Here is a 13,018-nt window from a genome sequence, read left to right as displayed (position 1 = left end):
GCAAGAGCAGTCAGTGCTCTTAACCACTGAGTCATCTCTCCAGCCCCAAGAGTATTTCTTTTTCTTAAAAAAAAAATTTATTATTTTTATTTTATGTGTACGAGTGTTATGCCTGCATGTAAGTAAGTGCACCTGTGTTGTACAATGCCTGGGGAGGACAGAAGAGGCTGTTGGATCCCCTGGAACTGGAGTTACAGACAGTTGTTAGCTGCCCATGTGGGTGCTGGGATTTGAACCTGGGTCTTCTGCAAGAATAGTCAGTGTTCTTAACCCCTGAGTCATCTCTCCAGCCCTCAAGAGTATTTCTTAATGACAGGGCCATCCATGTCTTCATTATGTTTGTGGTAAAATACATTTAACACCTTGTTGCCTGCATTATTGCTACTTAATTACTAACCTACATTTTGAATTAAAATTCCTCATCTGGGGACTGGAGAGATGGCTTAGCAGTTAAGAGCACTCACTGCTCTTACAGAGGACCCGGGTTCGATTCCCAGTACCCACATGGTGGCTACGAACCATCCTTAACTCCAGTTCCAGGGGAATCCGAAGCCCTCTTCTGACCTCCGCAGCATTGCACGACACGGGCGCAGTCACATACATGCAGGCAACACACTCATACACAGAAAATAAAAATAATAAAATTCCTCATCTGTATTCAACCAGGACTTACATTATTTAGCTTATGTAATTCATGCTTATTTTGACTAAAAGATGCTTTAAAATATTATTCTAAGTTCTATATAATAGGAAACTTTTAAAGAATAAAGTGGTCCCCTGGCCTGGAACCATGGTCCCCAACTGTGAGTCACAGTTCCACATTCCTCTGGTGGTGGAGCAGATTGGAGGATGGAGGGCTTCCTGATGTTGAGCAGCAGTTTGGCCTCCTCTGAGTGGCTATATTCCACACAACCCCCTCTTCTGAGGTCCCAAGTTTTACATGGCATTGACTTTGCCTCTGTGTTGGTCTTACTCTGGGGACAGGGAAGATTTGTCATTTGCAGATTCTAGTTTTTGGAGGATTGATTCTCAGGAATGTACTTCCTACCTCCCCTGATGGCCAGCTGTGGTCCTGGCTCCACACATGGTCCTAGGCATCCAAGCCTTGATGTTGGATCTTTCCCATTCCCAGGCACCGAGAGGTTTTCCATCACTTTCCTTTCACTCTCTGCAGCTCTGGTGCACCTTCAACTGTGCCCTACAGAAAATGTAAATTACCTCATTGAACTTCTAGAGTAAAAATTACAGGCAGAGAAGTTAAAAATAATTATAAAAAATAGTATTTTAAGATGTAGAAATTTAATATATTGGTTTGTAACTGATGATGACAGTATTATTTCCTCGTGTTCTGTCAACAGATATAGCAACCGAACTGATTTTCCTTTTGAAGGAGAATTTAATATTTTAGATTCTAAGCCATGCCTCTGTTAAGTAATGTACCAGTGCTTTAAAAAAAAAATTGCTGTGTGTGCTTGCACTGCAACATAGGTAGAAGTCAGAAGACAACCCTTGGGTGCCAGTTCCTCCTTCTACCTTCTTGAGGCAGTGTCTCTTGTTTTTGCCACTTTGTATGCTTCAGGCTAGCTGACCTGAAAGCTTCTGGGTCATTCTCCTGTCTCTGCCTCTCATCTTGAGGAAAAAATGTTTGGATTATAGATGAGTGCCACTGCATGAATCCAACATTTTTTATGTGGATTACAGGGCTCAAACTAAGTTCGTCAGGCTTGTATGGCAAGAGCTTTTACCTGCTGAGCCATCTCCCCAGCTCCTTCCAAAAGTTTTAAAGTACATTTATTATTTTAATTTTATGTGTATTGAGTGTATTGCCGGCATGTAGGTAGGTGCAACCTTGTTGTGCAGTACTCAAGGAGAGGGTGTCAGATCCCCTGGAACTGGAGTTACAGACAGTTGTCAGCCACCACATGGGTGGTGAGAAATCGAACCCAGGTCTTTTCTTTTGCAAGACCAGACAGTGGTCTTAACCACTGAGCCAACCCTAGGAATGGCTATTATGGATATGATTCATAGGCAAATATGTAACATTTTTTGCTCCTCTTGCTTACTAGTGCTTTAAATGGAATTGGATAGAAACTATTAACTCATTTTCACATCTGAAAAAGTAAACTTTAGGTAAAGAAATAAGGGTATTTTAAATGTTATATAAACTGCATGTGAGCTTCTTAGTTAGCAAATGGAAAAAGAGCATTAAGAATGCAAAGCGGCTTAGCTTGCCTTTGCTGTTTTTTCTCTGCTTTTCACCCCATTATTTTACAATATTTGCAATTTTCCTTATGGACATTATAGAGAGAAGGCCAAGTGGAAGCTGGGATCATGACAGCTACAACATGGTTGAAAGAACATCCAGCACAGGAACCAGAGCCAGTAAGTAACCAGGACACATAGACTCTGAAAATTGTAAGTTTCTTTTTCTTTGTCTTTCATTTCTCATTGTGTAAAAAAAGAAACTTATCTTAAACTTAAGGACACAAAGACACAGGACTAATGAGTAAAATTAATCATTTAAGGTAATCAGTATTGATAAAAATAAATTCAGGAGCAATCATCTGGAAAGATGGAATTTTAACTGTACCAAATTGCAAACCCCTAGTTAAAATACCCTGAGTATGTGACCATCCCAGCATCCCAGCACTATTTTTTACTAAATAACAAATTAAATAGAAAAATGACTACCAATGTGTGTTGGGGGGGGGTCTTTTTGAGAAAGGTCTCCCTGTAGCTCCAGCTGGCCTGGAACTTGCTGTGTAGACCAGGCTGACCTTGAACTCACAGAGATCCACCTAGTATATTTAAGATTAAATCCAAATACTAAAATCATTCTGTAAATCAAGACAAATAGAGTCCTTGATCTTACGAGTTCTTTAATAGTTTCTCATCACACATCCATAAAACCTGTATTGTTACCTGAGGCCTCTTAAGATGTTAGAGAGAAGAAATGTATGTGAAGATTTGTACTATCTTCTTGCTAGTCTTATGTTTGTTTGTTTTTTACTCACCCACCTCTTGGGCACCAATTTGCTTAAGAATGTCTATAGCTGTTGTGGTGGCACAGCCTTTAATCCCAGCACTAGGGAGGCAGAGGCAGGCAGATCATTGTGAGTTCAAAGCCAGCCTGATCTACATCATGAGTTCAGGACCCTGTCTCAAAAAGACAAAAAAAAATAAAAAAGAATGTCTACAGTGACGATATTGGCCACACGCTTAGGGACTCAGCCATCTTACCTTGGTTTCCACTTTTTTTCTTTTTTTGTAACAGGGTCTCACTATGTAATTCTTCCTGGCCTCACTGTGTAGGCCAGGCTAGCTTTGATCTCACAGAGATCCACCTGCCTCTGCCTCCTAAGTGCTGGGATTAAAGGCGTGCCCCATTATGCCTGGCTTTCTTGTTTTGTTCTTGTTGTTTTGGATCTAACTATAGTATGTGAACTTAGTGATCTTGAATTGGGGGGGCTCCTTTTTTTTTTTTTTTTTTTTTTTTTGCTTACTTTGTGTGCATGCACACATGTGGGCCTCAGAGGATCCTTGAGAGAGTCAGTTCTCTACTTTCACTATGTGGGTCCTGAGGAACAAACTCAGGTTGTCAGGCTCTAGGGGATGAGAGGTGCCTTCTCTCTGAGCCATCTCAACAGCCAGAGTGAGCATTAAGATTTCGGTAAACATGTGAATATCAGACATTGGCAGAGATATCATATTATTTTCCTTAAATCTTACAAATAAAGCCTTAATTTAAGGAAGTGGGTTAATGTGAAGAAAAGAATTGGATTTAAATTTTAGCAAATTTTACTTCAACTTTTCTTAATTTCCAATGATCAAGATCCTACACAACTACAAGTTATTTTTGCAGTTGTGAATTCTTTGTTTTAACACTTATAAATCTGTGTTGTTCCTGAAGCATGATTGGAAGTTTGTGCACCTCAGTAAACCAGTAAATTGTGTGCTTTTTCACCTTTAGGGGCCAGAATTGTGGGCTTTGGCATCTTCAACACTTACCACCCTACTCTGTTTTCCTGAGAAATGATTTTATCACATCGTACTCCAGTTTAAACTTTATTTTGTAGAGTTGAATACTTTAAAAGAGAACATATTGTGCTAGGCATTATGTTTGTTCAATCCCTTACATTTGTGTATTAAATATTAAACCTTTAAAAAACAGCAAGTGGGAGCTGGAAAGATGGCATAGTGGTTTAGAGAACTGGCTGTCTTACAGAGGACCTGGATTGGGGTACCAACACCCAGATGTCCATAACTCTAGTTCCAAGGGGATCTAATGCCCTCTTCTGGCCTGTGTGGGCATAGCACACATGGTACACTTACATACATGCAGGCAAAACACATAATAATCAGTAGCTATTTGGATTGAGAACTCATTGCCATGTTAGACATTGGCTCTGTCCCCACATTAATATTTACTAATGTTTCTGCCTTTGCTTCTTACATAGCCTAAAGACTATAACTGTCAAGAACCCACTGGACAAGAACACCCAGCAAGACCACTGGATACAGAAGTTTGTGATCTCTTCAGTGACTTCAGTGATGATGAATCATCAGGACCTTCTCGAAGAAAGACACCTAAAAACAAAGCCTCTGGTCCTAGTCCAGCTCCCAGCTCTTCAGGGCAGCTTACCTTGCTCCAGTGCGGGTTCTCTAAATTGTTGGAAGCAAAATGTAAACCAGTTGATGATGCTACTGATGGAAACATTGCCTCTGGTGATGAAAGTTCTGATGAGCAGCCCACATGCCTGTCAGCAGAAACCAAATATCCTGGCTGTCAGAAAACTCAGGATGGTGTTTGTACTTCAGAACATCAGAAATTAGATAACATCCTAAATCCAAGTGAAAAATGTGTTTTTGATAAAAATGAGAAGATTTTAGAACAGAATGTTACTTCTGATTCTGATGATGAGAGACAGTTTAAAAATACACCTGGGCATGATCGCATGCTGCAGTATGACACAGAATCAGAAGACAGTGATGTCATCTTTCCCACACAGTGCCCAGCTCAGAGAGCCCCTCACAATTGGATAAGGGTTAAGCCGCTTTTAGGTGGACCTGAAAATTCTGAAGCAGAAAAGCCTATGAAAGTAAGAAATTGTGGAGATGATAGACAGCTTGGTGGCAGAGGAAATGGACTAGTTTCAAAACCAGGAAATCCTGAGAACACAACCCTGAAATCTGTTATGAAAAGAAAAGGCACTGATGATATTAGTGATGAATCTGACGACATTGAAATTTTCCCCACATCAAGAATAAGAAAGCAAAGAGTTCCTACTTCCTTGAAGTATAAGAGAAAAAAGGAAAACAAAAAGAAATTTTATAATTGTCCTAAAGCAGTGAAGAAAACAAACCAAGTGCATGTAGCAGATGAGGATTGTAACTCTCAGTTTATTGATGAATTTTCATCCTCAGACGACAATTTATCTATCAGTTTCTTAAAACCAAGTCTTAGAGCAAAAACTGTAAAAGACAAAATCACTTTGTTCTCAAAACTGCCTGGTCATAATAAGAAAAATAGCACTTTTATACCAAGAAAACCAATAAGCTTTTCAAATGGAAGGGTTGTCAGTCAAGAGCTGACGTCTGATTCAGTGGATAAAATTTTAGGTAACTATAGACATTCTGAAAACATTTCTTTAAGTAACTTTTTTACAATTACATAGTTCTATAGAAGATTACTGAGGTAGTTTGTAAAATAGTTATAAAATCAAGATTCTACATTGAGGCAAAAATAATGAAGGAGGCAAATGGGGGGATAAGGAAAAGACCACCTACTTGAAGATGGAGAGCTTTGCTGTCTTCCCTGGAATCCCCTCCATGTGCCCCACTTTAATTATAGCCTTTCTGCCCCATTAGTACCAAAGATTCTGATTTTTGTAGTAATTCCTTGCTTATGTAGTTTTGTTTTTTTCACGTAAATGTATGTTCTACTATAGCCTTTTCCATGTATTTTATTAATTTTATGTAGTCTCTCCTAATCTGTAGGAATCTTTCTCCATCTCTTTCACTGCCGTACCTACAGAGTGTTCCTGGATCTGTATTTTACTGACTATGTTGTCTCAGTGCAGTCAAACATGTTCTCTATCCTCTGTGTTACCTGCAGCTGAGTAGTGTGTTCCCAAGACTGGATCAGACCCAGGCTGATTTTCTGTGACAAGATGAAGTTAGTCTTTGGCAAGACCATGAGAGGCACAAAATGTCGCTCTTCTCATTGTGGTCTGGGATGCTTCGTGTTTTCATTATATATGTGTCCCATTTGTTCACCATATCAAAATTCTGTATCATATTTCTTTTTATTAGTTATAATGCTCTTATTTTATTTTTAGAATGCTTTTATGATGAGATGCTTCCTGTCATCTATTGCTTACACAGTTACAGTTCAGGTAAAAAAGGCAGGAAAAATAAATTTATTTCCAGTTTTCAGTATAATATGTTGGTTCTGTGTCAGTCTTAGAGACAGACTTTTCTTAGTACAATTGTGAATTGAATCAAACATACTTAATGATTCTTAATCTATTGTAATTGATGAGTAATATTATTACTGTTAATTAATAATATTTGGGCTCAGTTATCCCATCTGTGGTCAAAGGAAGTCAGTAGACATAAGCATTTTGACTCTTGAAATTTTGGGACAACAAACCCATCACCTTTGAAAACTTCCTTGTTAGCTTATATTATAAGATGTTCATGATAGTAGCATACATTTCTTTCTTTGTGTGCATGCGCCCATGTAGCACAAGAGTCAGAGAGTCAGAATACAACTTGGGGAAGTCAGTGCAGGAGTCAGTTCTCTCTATCTAGGGATTCATCAGGCTTGGTGGCAAGTGCCTTTACCCACTGGGCCCTTACGGCCCTCATGCCATATATTTTCTGCCCCCGACCTAGCTTCAGTCATTCTCTAAGAGACACTGGTTTCTTTTAGAGGCAAAGCCTGTTTCAGGGCCAGAGCCTAGTGCTGGGAATGAGCTTGCTGCTACTAGTTTAGTCTTCTCCACTTATTTTGTTAGTTCAGTCTAGTGACTTTTAATCTGTAGTAATCTTCCTGTATCCCCTCCATTGCCATTCAGTTTCTCCCCCGCCCCCCAGTTCCTCTCAGTCTGCGTTATATATTCTCAGTGCACTCAGACGTGCCCTCAGTCCTCTGTATTACCTGCAGTGAGTAGCATTTCTGGACTTTTCACTGGCCATATTATTTTTATGTATGCATTTATATGCTTATGTATATACACATTTGTATTTATGTCTTAATGTGTCTTACATGTATACTCATACATGTATGCTTATATGCATATTTATGTATGTATACCTGTATGAAGATACTGCATGAATTAATATTTATACTTCCATATTTATATTGATACTTACTTTGAAAATTATAGAACTTTTGCTTCTCTTTTTCTCTTCTCCATTATATTTACATACTATTACTTTCATCTTGATATTCGGGTTCACAAACACACAGGGAATGATTTACTTATAATGTTCCATAAATGCTTGTTTGCTTGTTTACACAACAGTGAAAGAACAAATTGGCACTACTGTCCCAATAAAGGCTGGAGGCCTAGCTCAGTGATTGCACACTTGCTTAGCAATACTACCACAATAATATTACTAGAAACATTCTTTCGCTTATTTTTTTTAACATACTGTCCCATTTCTTCCCATTTTTACAATGGATACACTACATCTATATTACTAGAGTTACATATGTTTATATATTCTTTGATATCCTTGTGATATACAAAAAAAGTATATATTTAATAGTACCCCTCAACCCTCCTTTCCATGTTTCTTGAGTTCTTTGGATTATCTGAGCCTTGGCTTTTTTAAGACATGTTCCTGAGGATCCCCCCCCCCCCCGCCTAAGATTCTCACGATAACAACTTGTGTCCTATAAATCAGTTTCGCTGGAAATCCTTGGCTTACACTTTGTTTACTTGTTTTAAATACATAGCTTCATTTTCATCTGGTACAAAATGTCAAAACCCCATATCCAAGGGCAGTTTCTTTCTTTCCGTTATTGTCTGGTAGTTTTACTAGATTGTGTCTTGGTGGTATTTCTCTGGGTTGGTATCCATATGTGTACAGTACAGTTTCCACTTAGTCTTTCTTGGAGGAATGCGTTTGTGTGCCGGTGCCAGTTGTTAAGTCTTTCACCTTTTTCAGAAGTTCAATCTTTGTCGTCTTGTTCAGAAGTTGTCACAGTCTCTTACTCTTTCTCTTTTCATTTGTTTTTTTTTCCTTCTATTTTTGAGTCACTGTCATGTTTATTTCCTCTTATTTTTCTTCTAGCTTATGCATCATTTATGAAGAAGATTCTTTTAATATCGAAGTTTCCAAGGGATGTCCTGTCATTCATTTCTGAGTTGCTCTAATTCTGATTGGTGTTACTGACTCCTGTCCTCTGTGCTGTTCTGCAGGCCTCTTGGCTACCTTTGGAATGGTTTTATCTGCTTCTTGAGGACATCATTCTGATCAGGATGTTGTTCTGCTGCTGTTTCTACTTTTTCTCACTTGTTTGGTTTTCTTCCAGATACTTTTTTTCTTGCTCATTTTTTATGGGACATTATTTCCCCTGCTTGCTGTTTACTTCTGCTTTCCTACTCACATGGATTGCTTCCCTGCAATTTTTCCTTTGCTGGGCTCCAGCCTGGGCAGTAGCCCTGGTAGGTCAGTTTGGGGAGTTCATCTAGTTAGCGTGCTGTAGTCCCCTGAGGCCTTCTTCCTGCAAACCCCTGGTCTCCTGAACACTGGTGAGCAGAGCCCCTTTCCTGAAGCTGCTGACCTCTAGGTGGTTTTGTGCCTTCCAGAAAATGCCTGTTGGCTGTCCTGGGGTCTCCTGTTCTTAGGTTGTCATGTCACACCTGTTGTCCTTCTTCCCTGACAGGGGTGCTGATACTATGCAGTTTGTAGCAGTTGGTGGACTGCCCCACTTAAGTGTACCTCAGGGCTCATAGCAGTGGCTTGTCATCTGATTTTGTTGTGATTTGGTCCATAGGCATCTGCTTTTATTGTCTAGTTGCTGTCTGGTTTCACAGGGGATTCAGGGAAACTGAAAACCTCCATCCAGTTGCCTAGTGATCTAAGACTTAGCATTGCTTTACAAGTATCTTGATTATTCTTAAAAATATTATATGAAGAAAGATGATATAAAAGCAGAAATATGTTGCTACGGGCACCTTAATTGTTGAATTTGATTTATTTACACATTAGGTTTTATTGTTAAAAGTCTTATTTAATGGTTATTATGAAATATGTATATTTTGATACTAGTGTTAAGTCAGTGTAGGATTATCAGTTTATATACTAGCTTAATAATAATTTAAGGAATTAATTACATAATTTAAGGAATTTATTACAAACACTTTTTAAAAATAATCATTTTGAGTTTTTAACTAAAAGGTGTCAACAATGTAAAATCAGTGCTATTTTATATAACATAAGATTTACCATCAAAATTAAGAAAAATCTGAGAACATTTTCTACAAGAATACTTTTGAGAGTTCTGAAACTGTACCGTATGTTATACCTGGTATTTTGAAATGCAAGGAAAATGTTTTCCTAGTAATTCTTTTAATCATATAGCAGTGTCTTGTGTTTCATAATTGATCCTTTCTGGTTGAGAGAAGTTCAGGGCTGAAACAGCACAAGTGTTAGAGGTTATAATTGAAGTTCATTGCCAAAGCTGTGTGAGGGAGATTTTACAGGCCTCAGTTCTAACATTCTCTTTTATGACCACAATTTCTAAATAAATTATTGGGGCCTAGAAGCAAAGCAATAAAAAATGGAACCACTTTTAAAACCTCCTTCAGATAAAAGCCATGAGTTAAAATATTTTTTTCCATTTCCTAAAAAGCTCCTACCCTGACAGTCTCTGGACATATGTACAAAAAAGACAAAATACAAACAATAAAATTGAGCAAAGCCAATGGAACGCAATTCCCCAGTCATAAACCCCCATGCTCCTTGTCATCAAGTATAAGTTTAAAGGAATAGATAAGCCTAGTGGGGCTCCTTAAGTGACTAAACAACATTTTGAAACTAACTAGACAAATTTGTAGAGTCCCTTGACCCTGACTTTCATAGACAAAATCTCCAGTTTAAATTTTAATTTAAAGAGTGTTACTTTTGCAAGGTATAGTGGTGCACACCTTTGATCCCACCACTCAGGAGGCAGAGGCAAGCAAGTTTTTGTGAGATTGAGGTCAGCCTGTTCTCCATAGCAAGTTCCAGGCCAGTTGGGGCTTCATATCCTGTTCTTAGTGTTGCTTCATAGAATTATATTGCTTCACAATGATAAATCACATGGTAAACATCATTGCCTCCTAGATGGTGTTCAAGAAGTGGCTTACATCCACTCAAACCAGAATGTGATTGGATCAAGCAAGGCTGAAAACCACATGAGCCGATGGGCAACACGTGATGTGTTTGAACTGAAGCAGTTTTCCCAGCTTCCTGCTAATGTAGCCATTTGTAGTTCTAAGGTAACACAATTAACTTTTTTTAAATTTAATTTTAAAAAAATATTTTATTATTTTTATTTTACATGTATGCGTATATTGCCTGCATATGTGTTAAGTGCATCCGTGTCATGCAGTGTCCACAGAGTTCATAAGAGGGCATCAGATCTTCTGGAACTGGAGTTACTGATGGCTATTAGCTGCCATGTAGGTGCTGGGGACCGAACCCCAGTCCTCTGCAAGAGCAGCCAGTGCTCTTAACCACTGAGCCATCTCTCCAGTTCCACAATTAACTTTTTAATCTCACTTTTCACAGAAGTCCTTTAGTAGGATCGTCTCTACTCCCTCAAAAGTAGCCACTCAGTCTGTTAAGTGACATACAGCCAAGCACTGAAAAGCCCTACTCCATTTGAGGGATTAGAGTCACTGAAGATGTTTGGGATTAAATGACAAATATAATAAAAATTCCTAATAATATTGAGCTGATTAATAAGTTTCCCTTTGAAAAGAATGTGCCTATACCCGCCCCCCAATGCAAAGCAACCTGAGAGAGCTGTACAGGTTAAATCATAACCAAAACGACATCTATTTAGATGGAAAAGAGAAAATGTCTGATTAGGCTGCCTCAGAATTTTTTCATTCAAAACAAAGACACCCCCCCCAAGAAAAAAACTAGCTTGTAATAAACTTTTAAAAGTATTTTCATTATGTTAAAATAATAAATCATTTGGGTTTTTCTTGCCTAAGGTTGCTGCTGGGTTGAAATAAAACTGTGCTTAAATGTGATATTTTTGTTTATATGTAGTCATTTTCACCAAAGGTTTTAAGAAATACTTCCTTTGTTGTATTATTCTGGAAGTTAAATGAGGAATACTTTTGTTACTATTTTATGCATGAGAGTTAAAAATACATGCTGTATCTAACAGCGACACTTGGATGTAGTATTGGTTTTAAGAATGAAGTAAGGGAAAATCACCCTGAGATTTCAAAATGAATTTATTTGTTCAACAAAGGATTTAAATTGTCTTAGCAAACAAATCATAATGTAAAATAAAACTCATCACCAGAGACATGTGAATTAAAAAGTTGAGTTCTAGGAGAAAGGTAGAATGCAGTTAGATTAGGCATAAAATTCTGCTTAGATATTTTGTTAACATGAGTGTTCTGAATATTCCATTGGATAAAACGAAGTAACCAAAATTTCTCAACTAGTGCTTTTGCAAATGTGTTTGGGCAGTTTGGGTGGTGATTGAGTGCCCAAAGAGGCCAGAGACTCTAAATGGCTGTGCTGACCAGGGGTGGGATGGGGAGACTCTCACATGAAAATAATTTTAAGTACTGTAACACCCAGCTGAGAATCACTGAGCCTGGGGCAGAGGGAAGACATGGCAAAGGGAACATACCAGTTCTAGAAGGAATAAACCTTTTCCTAACACATGGTTTGAAGGAACCTTGTCACCTGGGATTTTTTTATTTATTTATTTTTTTTGCAGACATGGGTAGTATGTAGGTCTGTACACATGTGTATGTGGAGGCCAGAGATACATGTCAAGAGTCATCTTCATTCTCTCTCTTAGTTTTTGAGAGAGGGTCTTGTACCTAGTACCTTGCTCTTACATGGGTTCTGGGGATCCAGATGCTGTTCCTCAGACTTTCACAACAGGCACTTTACCCACTGAGTCATCGCCACATCCCCTTGCCTGGGACTTTTAAATGGGAACCACTAAATGAGCTAGTGAAGACTCAGTCATCTTAGGATATCCTTAGAGTAAATGTAATAATGAACTTTAAAAGGATGTGCTTTTTAAGAATATGTCAATGCCTTGCAAAGATCCAGTACCAAAATATAACTCGTGAAAGAATCTTTCGTGGCCCACAGAGGGCATCTGATGTCCAATCTGTCAGCCAACGGCATTTCTAAAGTTTGATGACCTTGTAGCAGCCACCTGTAAAAGGCAGACATATCCTGGTTTTCCAGAAATTTAGAATCTTCTGAACAGCTTGCCCTTATTTGTGTGTGTCGGGGGGAGTGGGTGTGTGTGTGTTTATATGTTGTAACCATGCCTTTTCCCAAATAAATTTTTATATGAATGGTCAAATAATTTGGCAACTCTTGTAGTAGATTTCTTTCTACCATATGATTTTTAAAGCAAATCTACAAAATAATGGGTTTCTCATGCCATTTTCATACATGTGTCTCATTTGTCACCCCATCACCCTCCCCTAACCTTGTTTCTCTTCCCAAATTGTTACTCTTCCGCTTTCATGTCATATGCACAAATCTAGGTTTTGCTTGAGAGAGAGCATGAGTTGCTGCCTTCCTACCCTCCCTTATCTCTGTCTTCTCCTCCTCTCTCCTTTTAGATTCCTTTTTCTACCCACATAGTCCCCTTTCAACTTCCATAGCATTCTTTCATATACTTTGTTATATAGTGTCTGCACATGAGAGAAAACATGCAATATTTGTCTCGGGCAGGCTTATTTTGTTTAACATGATAATCTCTTCCATCCATTTTCTTGTAGGTGGCATAATTTCATTCTTTTTT

At 38.4% G+C, this 13,018-nt stretch overlaps 1 protein-coding gene across 5 annotated transcripts in view; it reads left to right on the top strand.

Annotated features, from left to right (window-relative positions):
* Ercc6l2 (ERCC excision repair 6 like 2) overlaps positions 1-13,018 on the top strand; it is a 131,293-nt gene that overhangs the window by 92,298 nt on the left and 25,977 nt on the right. For all 5 annotated transcript variants that reach the window (XM_029557183.1, XM_017794869.2, XM_008855120.3 and 2 more), the window contains 3 exons: positions 2,305-2,382; positions 4,458-5,619; positions 10,342-10,496. In XM_029557183.1, the coding sequence (XP_029413043.1) occupies positions 2,305-2,382; positions 4,458-5,619; positions 10,342-10,496 (1,395 nt within the window). The remainder of the gene's footprint in view (positions 1-2,304; positions 2,383-4,457; positions 5,620-10,341; positions 10,497-13,018) is intronic.

Source organism: Nannospalax galili, unplaced genomic scaffold (genome assembly GCF_000622305.1).
Source record: "Nannospalax galili isolate Female #2095 unplaced genomic scaffold, S.galili_v1.0 scaffold467, whole genome shotgun sequence".
Taxonomy (NCBI): domain Eukaryota; kingdom Metazoa; phylum Chordata; class Mammalia; order Rodentia; family Spalacidae; genus Nannospalax; species Nannospalax galili.
Note: the sequence above shows the minus strand (reverse complement) of the source record. Positions and strands in the feature narration are given on the sequence as shown.